Consider the following 13,122-nt stretch of genomic DNA (forward strand, 5'->3'; position numbering starts at 1 on the left):
AACTAGGTCACAAGTCAAATCGAAGAAAAACATTGTGTATGCAATAGAGGATGTATTTTTCAATTGATCTTCATGAAATTTGGTCAGAGTGATTGCCTTGATGAAATCTAGGTCGATTTTGAATATGGGTTATCTGAGGTCAAAAACTAGGTCACTAGGTCAAATTAAAGAAAAATCTTGTGTATGCGATAGAGACTGTTTTTTTCAATTGATTTTTATGAAATTTGGTCAGGTTGATTGCCTTAATGAAATCTAGGTCGAATTTGAATATGGGTCATCTGAGGTCAAAACTAGGTCACTTGGTCAAATCAAAGAAAAAACTTCTGTATGTGATAGAGGCTGTATTTTTCAGTTGATCTTCATGAATTTTGGCCAGAATGATTGCCTTGATAAAATCTAGGTCGAGTTTGAACATGGGTCATCTAGGGTCAAAAACTAGGTCATATCTAAGAAAATGCTTGTTTTATCGCAAGAGACCAATTTTTTGGTCCAATCTTAATGAAAATTGGTCAGAATATTTGTTTCCATGAAATCACTAGGTCAAACATGTTTTACACTGTTATGGAGTGTTTCTTAGGTGAGCGACCTAGGGCCATCTTGGCCCTCTTGTTAGACCTACTGACCTAGTTTTTGACCGCATGTGACCCATTTTTCGAACTTGATCTAGATATCATCAAGATGAACATTCAGACCAACTTTCATACAGATCCCATGAAAAATATGGCCTTCAGAGAGGTCACAAGGTTTTTCTATTATTTGACCTACTGACCTAGTTTTTGATGGCATGTGACCCAGTTTCGAACTTGACCTAGATATCATCAAGGTGAACGTTCTGACCAATTTTCATGAAGATCTTGTGAAATATATGGCCTCCAGAAAGGTCACAAGGTTTTTCTACTTTTAGACCTACTGACCTAGTTTTTGACCGCACGTGACCCAGTTTCGAACTTGACCTAGATATCATCAAGATGAACATTCAGACCAACTTTCATACAGATCCCATGAAAAATATGGCCTTTAGAGAGGTCACAAGGTTTTTCTATTATTTGACCTACTGACCTAGTTTTTGTCTATTTTTAGACCTACTGACCTAGTTTTTGATGGCACATGACCTAGTTTCGAACTTGACCTAGATATCATCAAGGTGAACATTCTGACCAACTTTCATAAAGATCCCATGAAAAATGTGACCTCTAGAGTGGTCACAAGCAAAAGTTTACGGACGCACGCACACACGGACGACGGACACTGCGCGATCACAAAAGCTCACCTAGTCACTTTGTGACAGGTGAGCTAAAAATATTGTATCACACATCATGTATGCTGGTGATGCCATGTACAAGAATGATACCTATGTACAAGAATGATACCTATGTGTTGAGTTGTTAAATGGTTATCTCCCTTGTTGATATACTTGATCCTTGTGAAAACCCAATTTGAAGGTATTTTAGTTGTTTCATACTCCCAACATAATCGAATTTAGAGGAGTATCTTTTGAACATGTTAAAATACAAAAATTTTGATTTCTAATTCTGATGTAGAACAATTGGTTAATGTATGTACATCCAAACTGAATAAATGTAAGCTTACACATTTTGTGGTAAATAACAACTTGATTACTGACATTTCTGAACAATTAATAGCAAGAACATATTTGCTGACGTGCCTTATTAAAATTTTCAAGTTTTGCTGAAGTGTGGTGTGTGGATTCACACTAGTTAAGAAAAAAAAATATTGCAGCAACTAGATTTATTTTTCAGTAATTTCTAAATATTTCAGACAGTGCTTTTTTGTATTACTGGTAATGCAAATCTTACAATATAACATATAAATTTACATGTATGTAATCAAAATGTCTTTACTGGAGAACAGTTTGTGACAAAGTATATGGAAAGATTACATCAAGTAAACTCATTGCAAACCTATTCTATTTATAGTGATAGCTATCTACAATTGTGTTAGTTTCATACTGAATACAAGAACACTTGAAATTAACTATTATGCCCGTTTGTAATGCCTTCCAGTGAGTATTTAACACTTAAAATAACAGTAACAGTGTAATTAAATACAAAATTGACTAATATCTAAATTATTTAGCAGCAATAGAAAATCCTAGCAGTACTAAATGAAATTAACAAAAGGTATTAAACATGTACATTTAATGGAATGTCATTAAACACCTGTTCATTTAAATACTATATGGAATGTAAATTGCTTCCAACATTCTTTTTCAAGAAAATTTCAAACACCGATGGACACCTAAAGGGGTCATACCGTCTTGCCCATTTTGATGGAGGATGCAGCAGAGCAATTATCAATATAGTACTGAATCCCCACCCAGGTCAAATATGGCTGAATTTCATTCAGTATTGCAGGAATCGTTTAAACTTCAAGTCAAATGCAACATTATACCATGGGATAATATCTCCTTTCCCACATGCGGGCAAGTGCCTTCAGGCTGCCACATTAAACACTCATCTAACATCCCATTTCCGATAATAGGGTGAGCGCCTCTATCCAAATTACCTTTTACAGTATTAAAATGTTTTAATGAAGCAGTCATTTACAGCAAAATCACCTGTCACACACAAAGGTACTTCATACCAAATTTGTTTAATATCAAGTTTCACATAAGTAAGCAAGAGCTACCACAGGAGACAATGTGCTCGACTATTTTGATGCATAATTGCCAAATTGGGCATATCTGATGAAACTAGAGCTATCACTGAAGTGAATAATACTCCCAGATGTGGATGATAATGTTGGACAACAGTTGAAGTTATAGTCCAATCCGTTTTGTAATAATCAAGATAAAGCCAAAGTGCATCAAAATTTTTAAGTATAAAACGGATATAACTCATGGAATATTTCTGGCAGAAGTATTGTCTTTGTGTCATATGATGAGGGTGATGATAGGGAACAATTATTTTCAAGTCTGAATCAAATCCATTTACTAATAACTAAGGCATCGAAACAAATTAACCGGATATTCTTAGTAGGAAGAGGGGCATAATGCATGAAATACTGGTAATAGAGTGATGGCCCTTGTCATACGATGTGGGTGATGATGAGGAAAAACTTTATTAAGTTTGAAGCAACTGCATCAGATAGTAACAGAGATTAAGTAAAAGTACATCAAAGATTTAACCAAGGTGCAGACACTCACTCCTGAGAAGGGGCAAGTAGGATATCCTTATTATACTTTGTATAGTTGAGCTAAAAAATAAATTCCCTGAACAGATAAAATCCCCATTCATTTTACCTTGATCGAAGTGTTATAAATTCTTAACTCCAAAAAATTGAGAGAAAACAAGAGCTGTTTCCATAGGATGACATATGCCCCCGATGGCACTTTGAATGAATAGTTATGGCCGATGTTAGAGTTTAGGACCTTTGACCTACCGACCTGGGTCTTGCGCGCAACAAGTCGTCTTACTGTGGTACACATTCATGCCCAATAATTTTAAAATCCATGCATGAATGACAAAGATATGGACCGGACACGCCCATCAATGCACTATCATTAAATATGACTATCAACGTCTAAGTGTGACCTTGACCTTTGAGCTACGGACCTGGGTCTTGCGCGCGACACGTCGTCTTACTGTGGTACACATTCATGCCAAGTTATTTGAAAATCCATCCATGGATGACACAGATATGGACCGGACATGAATGCACTATCATGAAAAATGACCTTTAACATCCAAGTGTGACCTTGACCTTTGAGCTACGGACCTGGGTCTTGCGCGCGACATGTCATCTTACTGTGGTACACATTCATGCCAAGTCATTTGAAAATCCATCCATGGATGACAAAGATATGGACTGGACACGAATGCACTATCATGAAAAATGACCTTTAACGTCTAAGTGTGACCTTGACCTTTGAGCTACGGACCTGGGTCTTGCGCGCGACATGTCGTCTTACTGTGGTACACATTCATGCCAAGTTATTTGAAAATCCATACATTTATGACAAAGTTATGGACCAGACACGAAAATTGTGGACAGACTGACAGACCAACAGACGGTTCAAAAACTATATGCCTCCCTTCGGGAGCATAAAAATTACACCCTCCAATGGTATTAGTTTTAGTTTTACATTTATACAGCATGAAATACTTTAAAATTTCACAAAAATTTCTAATATATATCATAATATCTTTTAAATTTTTGTTTGAAGCAGTGGACCATAAATGATGGATTTCAAAGCCATTTTTTTTATTCTAATATATTTTACATTTGTACATTTTTTTATGTTATAGAAGGCCATGTTTGAACTAAGAGGCTGTTAATGTTTTATTTGCATGTCTGTACATGTTACCATCTGAAAATAGCGAATTTATTATTATTATTATTATTATTGTTAGCCCGATTTTGATGAAAGCTTCAAGCTTATCTGAACCATTCTGAAATCAAAAACCAGTGCAGGTGTGGTGAGGACCATAGTAGGGTTCAAACCCATAACCCCTGACTCGAGTTGCCAACATCTTAACCACCTTACCACCTCTCTCCTTCATAAGCTATTAAAACTGAATATTGTGGTATTTAACATGAAAAACAAAAAGAAATTTACCACTTAAGTGCAGTCGGAAAAAAAATCTTTAAAAGCAAAATAACTTTTAGAATTTGGATTTCGTAACATATAAAATGTCGGTGAGATACAATCATAAACATCGAAAGTTACTTACAAAACTTTATAAAGTTATCAAGTAACATCTTACAGCCCTTAAACAATGTACAGTTCATATAACAAACTTGAAATATTAACACACTCATGTATTACATACTATAACATTCAAGTTTCAACAATGGTTGGTACAGCATCATTGGCATGTATAGAAAAGACAATTTTTATAGCATACTTTCAAGATTTAGACACAGTCTACATAAGGCAAAAATTGAGCATACCAGTATTAGACTAGATATAACAGGTTTATTGTAAAATATGTTAACCTTTAGCCTACTAAAATGGAGTGGTCCATAATTCCATTTGGACAGTACCATTTATTATTTGAAGGTTCAATGAAAATTTATTGACTGAATAGCGAACAGTGCAGACCATGATCAAGCCTGCACAGATGTGCAGGCTGATCTTGGTCTGCACTGGTCGCCAAGGCTGAACCACTTGCCGACAGCTGGCTAAAGGTTAATTGGCAAATATGTGGGATTTTGATGAAACTGTCTGATATTTCTGCTAAATATCCCAAAGTACTACATTATAAGAATCTTTCACTGGTTTAGGTGCGGACTGAAATATCTGGCTTGAGGGTAACTGTGATGGCAGTAATGAGGTTCTACCATTACCCGAAAATCAGATATTTCCAACTTCACCTTCAACCAGTGAAAGATTCTTTTTCTTGTGTACTGTATTCTTAAAACAAAAGAAGAAATAAAGTAAAGCGAATACTTTTCTTTGAACCACTATTCTATTGTAGTAGTGTTTGAGTTTATGCATTCATTCATAAATTACAGCATGTGAGTCATCTGATACCCAATCCTTAAACATGGTAAAATCCTGACTGTTATGCGAGAAATATATATATGAAATTATGCATTAATTTTTGGATTTCATCTATGGATTTCTGAAGAACAAATAATACATTTTAAAATAATTACATGACTTTAACAACATTAAAGTTAAATCTATATTACATTTAAATATTCATATCTCGTTTCTAAACATGAATAAGTGTAATAATTGACCTTATGACACAAGCTACATGGTCACGCCCACTGATTTTCAAGGGGGACTACTCTGGTCCGTCAAATAAAGAAAACAAAATGGAGTTGAAAAATAGATATCGCTCGCTGATATACCGGACGATATTGGTTTAATTTACTTGAAATGCAGCGTTTCATCATGCTGAGATCAGATATCTGATTGGCTAATTAGAACTGTCGATCATTCTCTGTCGTAAGGTCAATTTCTCTATTTCTATCCAAAAATCATTCCATCTCCTGCGTCCTCAACACCAGGGGTATAAGAATCTGCCATTGTTCTGATGGCGTGCCACTTGAGAATGATGATCATAAATATTTGAGCAAGTAATACTGCTGCATAAAACAAACAGATATATATTTGCAAAATACAGTAAGGCCACACCAAATTGAAAACTTGTTCATTGGATTTTTTTCTGGCAAAATGGTGGCTAGTGAATTTTTTAAACAAATATACTTGTTTTTGAGGAAAAATGGAACAAACCAATAGCGACAAAATATTTAGCTCTTGTTTAATTAAAAAAAAAAATTTTAGTAGAAAGTACATCCTCTTTCACACTAACAATACATTTTGTATTTCAGGAAGTATTGAAAAAACATGGGCACCTTTTGGTGTATATCTGACCTGCATGTGCATAAAGAGCAAGTGAAAAAGTTAAACATTGGCCAGATGCGCAGGCTGGTCTGGATCCATGCTGGTCGCAAAGCCACTATGTTGGTTTTCTCATGGCGCGGCTCATGTAATATAGAATATTGCATAACCTTAAACCATAATGTGACTTGAATCTTTACAGTAATTCACTATAGGCTATGACAATAAATCATTTTCTGTTGTTTTAAGAAACAATGTCACAGTTTGGGTCTGAAATGGATATTAACATGCATTAGTATTATTCTAAGCAGGAATATGAAAATTAGAAAATCCAAATGTGTGTATGTAAGTATATTTTGATCATGATTAAAATAAACTAGGCCTTGAATTATAATCAATCATACACTTTTACACCCTGCAAAAAACATAGTGCACCTACAAATTTTGACAAGATTTTTTTTTCAACGGTGCAAGCGCAAGCATAAAACTATTTTTTTTGTGTGTTTCAGAAAAAAAAATACAAGCAGAAAATCTGATGAACAAATTTTTAATCTAGCGAGACCTTCATGCTGTTAATGTTAATATGATACAAATATATTGGAAAATAGATAAATGGTAGTGATTGTGACTATCTACTGTTGTAATGACAGCTACGCTACACAGAAAAGGAAGAGGGATTTCAGGCTCTCCGAGGGGAGATTTGCTGTTTTGAAGGGAGAATTAACGGGGCAAGATGAAATTTTGCATTTACACCAGTACTATTACCTTTATAACCTGTAAATGAACATAATTCATGATCTCCAGGCTTACACTTACAAAAATAATTTAACTCAACTTTAAACAATGGAGATAAATGAAACAATGACGTAACATAAAATGATTTGGACAAGTTGAGGCACACACCATTGAACCCAGGTTTCTTATAAACCAGTCCCAGTAAACATTTAAATTATAGTTTACTTATAATAATGGTTTAAACAGGAGTTTTAACTCATTGTTAAACAGGAGCTTGAATATTCTCAGCCTGAATAAACATTACTTGTGACATATTTGAATAAACCCAGTACGACTCTATGTATAATGCAAGTTTTTTAACAATTTCAGTCTGAGTAAACATAAAATGACTCTAATATCAAACACAAGTGTTAAACAGGAGTAAGTTTGAATAATCCAAGTTCCAGATGTACATTTGTCAATCTTACATGTCAAGCTTTTTTGTAGTAGTGAGTGAAAGGGCTTATGTAATCTTGTCAGGCACATCTGGCCAAGTTCGGATAAAATATGATTAATAGTCTGCAATGACATTTTTAGATATCAAACATTCCCCCCTATATAACCTACATTTTTCAGTCATTAAAAAAAGAAACACTCATTAAAAAAATATATATCTAACATGTGAATGAGAATGTCAGACTTAGAAGAAAATTGCACCCATCCAAACTGCCTTAAAGCTTTGACAAGTTAAACTTTCATAGTAATCTAAGCTTACTATCCTTTTTGTAAATATAGAGGAAAAACTCTCACTGTCAATGTTAGAAACATTTCAACATTCAGCATTCGACCAAGTATTATGACCACTAAATCTTTCAGCAGTACATACAGTTACTAACACAGTATATCACACTGCCGACTGCCAATCTGCTTTTCACAGTCTGTTCATCAACTCTTAGAAGCAGCAGCAACATCACAAATAAATACAATCTTTTCACTTCATGTAAACACTCCATTTCATCTTGTGTCTCTTTTCCTCCTCCACAGTGAAGAGCAGTTAATTCAAAATGGAGTTTCCTACCATTCAGTCTACTTGACCTTCACATTCATTAGCATGCGTCTGCCAGTGAGTAAGCTGAAAAAGAGGAAAATGTAATAAAATATACAACTGAAAAGTTGTTATTTTTATCTTTAAGATATGTTTTGACAGGAGAGGTAAAAACGTGTGTTAACAAGAAGATCATGTGCTGTTAACACGTCTTTTATATCCCAACATTCTGTGGACAAAACTACAGGTAAAGTAGCCTAAAGAACTTGACTGTTGAAGCCTAAAGGACTGGAACAACAAAGGAAAGAAATTCCAAAAAAACAATTTCTAAGTCCATAAACCACAATTATGCAATCATCCTGTGAAGATTGAGTCCTTATAAGGCTCATTAAGCCTTCTTTAGTTATTTGTCTAATACCTTTATTCTTGAGCACACTGTGGCCTTGACCTTTGATCTTCTAACACCAAATTACATCTACTGACCAATTTGGGTCAACCATCCTATCAAGTTTACAGCAGAGTTTGCTTCTTAAACGTTTATAATATGTTGCCAGAAAAATCTAAGTTAACAGATAATGAAACAAATTTGGACTTCCTGTTTTTGGAAATTATCAAAGCTAGTTTTCAAAGTAAAGTCCTGTCGGAATACGGTCATCTCGCTGACGCAAGCTGGCAAAATGTATCTATAACCAGAGAGCAGGTGGATTATAACTATTTTTTCTTTTATCATGTCAAAGCTGGAAAGTTGCCAAATGTTTTATTATTGAGTTAATTTATGCTATACTTTATAACATATCAAGATTTCACACCTACATTAATGAGCCTTTTAATCAAGTTATTACTATTCCATTCTGTATCTTTTACATCTTCCTGCACTACTACTGACTGGGTAATAGTCGCAATGATTTTATTTTCGTTAATATTTGTCTAGTACAGAATGATGTACAGACGATCAAGAAATATCGTCTGCATCAGGATAAACAATAAAAAAATTCAGATTCTTAACAAAGGAAATATGACAACTGTTAAAAAATTACGCAGACTTTGTACGAACTCTAGCTTCTATTCTCTTAATAAAGCAAAGCGAGAAATACACCTTTATGTCCAACAATCTTTCTTCTTATTTCACTTCAAATTTGATGTGATTATGATCATACAGCTAGAAGTTATGCCTCCATGAAAACAGTCACTGACTCGAACCTGGTGCAGAGTGTTCATATTTCAACGATGTTATCGACCTCATAACTTCATCACGATGCTTTCATTTAAGTGTGCGATCATTTATATTTGTAATATTTTTAAACAAAACTAAAAGCCATAACTTGTTTGGTTAGAACATTGACTTACATAAATCTATCTTTTATTGCTAATAACTTCTATTTGACATCACAAAAACAACCTACAAGTTTTAATATCTGTTTTTAATCAGTCACATAGCATCATCATTTTGCATGAATTTGTCATAAAATTTTAATTACTGTCTGTGGTTATCAAAGCATCTCAACTGAAACAAATACCAAGCAATGTGATGAAAAAAGAAGTGCCTATCTTTTGAATAACAGCTCTTTCACACAAACATCACAACTTTAATTTATCAAGAAATATGCAGTCAGACAATGCTACCTTGACCTTTAAGCAGTCAGTATGAACCTTGTACAGAGGAAGCCATTTGTGCATAATTATTTCAATCCAACCATGCACAACCTGGCCCGAACCCATTTTACTTTGAACACAAACATTTTCATATTAGGTAGAGTAATTTCGGGTAATTCTGACACTTTGTTTTTCAATGTACTTTCCCACTCAGCCTTATCAAGGGTGTCGACATTACCCAAATAATTCCATTACTTCACACCCATATACTCCTTATGCTTCAAACTTTCAATGTGTAATTTTCTAACTAGAGTATCGTCTTCTAAAGACAACATCCTGCGTCCAAACCAGACACCCTTAAAAATGTGTTCTGAAAATGTTAAATCAATAGTTGGCCATAAAACTAATCATAGCTGCCTATAATAATAATATGTAGTTACGACAGTTTTGTGGCAAACTCTCGGTGTGTTACATCTGAAGTCTTTTTTTTTCTACAAAATAAACCAGTTAAGGTGGCTCCGAACCTTGGACTAAAATATCACACTAAAACCTTTTTTTTTAATGCCGCTCTTGGTAAAGATATAATTCAATCTGGGACCTGACCATTCCTGTGACAATTTTTAAGCACACCTGCTGATACAAAGATACTGACCGACTGGTTCCACTTACATAACTTGTTGTTCAGAAGCTTAGGAATGTGTCCTGCCAAATTTTCAAATAGATGTCTACTTGATATTGCAAAGTGAAGAAGTTGACATAGAACACAGTGATACCCGGGAGATCGGACATTGGAATATTAGAAGGTTCCCTTAAATTGAACAGTTTTGTTGCAATGTGTGTCAAAATTACCCACTCTGGTCACTGAATACTGACATTTTTTCTTTCAAAAGAAAGAATCTCAGGAGCACAGTCTGATGAATGACATAATACTGATATAGGATGTAATTGATGAAATAAGCCTATACTGTATTGAGGAATGATAACGTCTTTGTTATTCAAATACTTAAAAAGGTGTCAGGATTGGACCAATGTTGGTATTACCCTCGATTGTGCTAGTAACAAATGAACGAAAGGTAACTCACCTGACATTCCGGGCTGCAATACCAGATTTTCTTACAGTTGCTACACAAATACAATGAGTATTTCCCACACATCACACATTCTCCATGAACCTGCTGAAGATGAGGTAATTCTTCCTCTTCTGTGACCTTTGATTCAACTTGACCTTCAGATTGACCCTTTGACCCTGAAGGTGATACCTGAGTATTGTTATCTGCTGACTGATGGATTTGATTTGTTGCTACAACTGGAGTGGTACTCTGAGTAATAATCTGATTAGTTGTCATGGCAACTGCAGACTGTGTATGAGGAATCACATTTGCAGGTTCTGTGTCAGACGCTGTTACAACTATTAAGTCCTTTGTCTTATCAATGTTTTGCTGACCTGAACCATCTCCTAGCAACACATTTTTACCAATATTTACACTAGAAACTGCATGTAACTGAGCAGTATTCTTCTGTTGAGTCACCGACTTTTGTCCTTTTTTAGTGACATTAACTGCTTGCAACTGTTCTGAATTCTGGACTTGCGCTCGCCAATTCTGATTCTGAAACTGACCTGCTTTATTTGATTGATAATTATGCACTCTGTCTGATACGTTTCTGGTGTTGTGATCCTGCATCATTTGACCTCCAGGAACAACTGTCATATTTGCTGGTACCTGAGAATTATTGTATTCAACTTGACATTGAACTTGTCGACCCTGAGACATAGAAACCATACCAGATGGTATCTGTGTCATAATATGACCCTGACCTTGGATATTTTGATTATGCTGAGAAACATTCATATAAGAAGGTACTGGTTTTGACTGAGGCACCTGCATAGACTGATTAGAGATATAAACAGCTGGCCTTTGAACAAAGTTGTTTTGCTGCATGGTATTCATATTATTTTGGATCCCAGTCTGGTGGAAGTGGGTTTGTTGCAGCATAGTCTGGGTCTGTGAACCTGCAACTGGATAAGCAGGTGGTCCTTTGTTCCCAGACTCAAGCCCCTGCTGCACTTGTTGAGGAGGATGCATGCCAAGCTCCACCTGTGGCTCTAGCGCTGCCATCTGTTGAGGGTATGCGCTGGCTTGTAAGTGTGACCTCTTCTGATGGGGCATTCCCTGAAAGTATTCAGATAAATGTAGGAGAAAGCTATCTACCAAACTAAAAATATTGAAGTGTTACGTTTTTCAGTTTCTATGAAATAAACATCCTTCTGACTTCTTACTGAAACCAGTCATTTTGTATCTCATTTACGACAACAGCAATGTGAGTAAGTTATAGATGATATACTGAACTTCTAATAAATACAACAACGTACAGTAAAGTGAAAATGGCTTAATTCATTTAGTTTATACCAATTTATTTTAGCTCAATTGTGATGAAAGCTTAAAGCTTATTTGAACCACACTGAGTTTCCTGGAAAAACCAGGACTGGTGATATTATATGAGAAGGCTTGGTCATGACCACAGTAAGGCTCTAACCAATGACCCCCAGCAGTTTCAAACAAGAAGATTTTTAATGTTTCCATTGTATACATATAGGGAAAAGTGACCACACTCTCTGGTGGCCAAGTTTTTAAATGAATCAGAATACTCTGAACAACTGTGGTAGAGGGTTACACAAGGACGATCTGTGTAAAAAGAAGAAAATTGAGCCAACAGTTTCACACAAGAAGATTTTTAAAGTTTCCACTATATACTTATAAGGAAAAGTGGCCACTCCCCCTTGCAACCATGTTTTTTTGATGAATCGGAATAATTGGAACAATCTTGGTAGGTTACATAAGGACCATTTGTTGAAATCTTTACAAAATCAGACCAGCAATTTAGGAGATGTTGTTTAATTTTTTTCTATATTTGGCTCTGGCGGCCCTGATGTGCAACCAAGCAGAACGGTTTGAACAACTTTAGTAGAGAACCAACCAAGACACACTGAGGCCAAGTTTCATCAAAATCCATTTAGTTGTTTTTGGAGGAGATGTCGTTTAAAGAAATTATTGACGACTGACGGACAGATGGATGCATGCACAATGAAAACAGCATGATCATTGTGCAGATACAGCAAGATCACAAATTCACAATAGCTCAGCATGAGCACTTAGTGCTAAGATGAGCTAATAAAAATCTATTCTGTATTCAACGTAGGCTTAAAGGTCTTTTAACACACATGTCTGTCTGATATGGGACAAATTTCATATTTCCACAGCACCTGACAGTGACCATGTTACCAGTGTTCCTGAATTCTGTATCAACACCTACTTGTTCTTTGCAAGTACTGTAAATGAGAATCTTAAGTAGAAAACAAGTGACTTTAGTAATATTCATCTTCTTTCAAACCATCATGATTTTTTCTTTTTCTTTGTGTTTGTGTGTGTGTGAGTGATGGAGGAGTGGGGGGCTT

The 13,122-nt window shown here is 35.3% G+C and overlaps 1 protein-coding gene across 9 annotated transcripts in view; it reads right to left on the bottom strand.

Moving 5' to 3' along the window:
- Positions 1 to 13,122, bottom strand: part of LOC123533706 (uncharacterized) — a 363,176-nt gene that overhangs the window by 82,423 nt on the left and 267,631 nt on the right. For 8 of the 9 annotated variants that reach the window (XM_053520291.1, XM_053520290.1, XM_045315494.2 and 5 more), the window contains 2 exons: positions 10,751 to 11,839; positions 604 to 8,162 (listed from right to left, as the gene is read on the bottom strand). In XM_053520291.1, the coding sequence (XP_053376266.1) occupies positions 8,112 to 8,162; positions 10,751 to 11,839 (1,140 nt within the window). In that variant the 3' untranslated portion in view covers positions 604 to 8,111. Of the gene's footprint in view, positions 1 to 603; positions 8,163 to 10,750; positions 11,840 to 13,122 lie in introns of those variants that run through there. The other variant, XR_008366543.1, reaches the window with a different exon arrangement.

The sequence above is a fragment of the Mercenaria mercenaria genome, chromosome 12 (genome assembly GCF_021730395.1).
Source record: "Mercenaria mercenaria strain notata chromosome 12, MADL_Memer_1, whole genome shotgun sequence".
Classification (NCBI taxonomy): domain Eukaryota; kingdom Metazoa; phylum Mollusca; class Bivalvia; order Venerida; family Veneridae; genus Mercenaria; species Mercenaria mercenaria.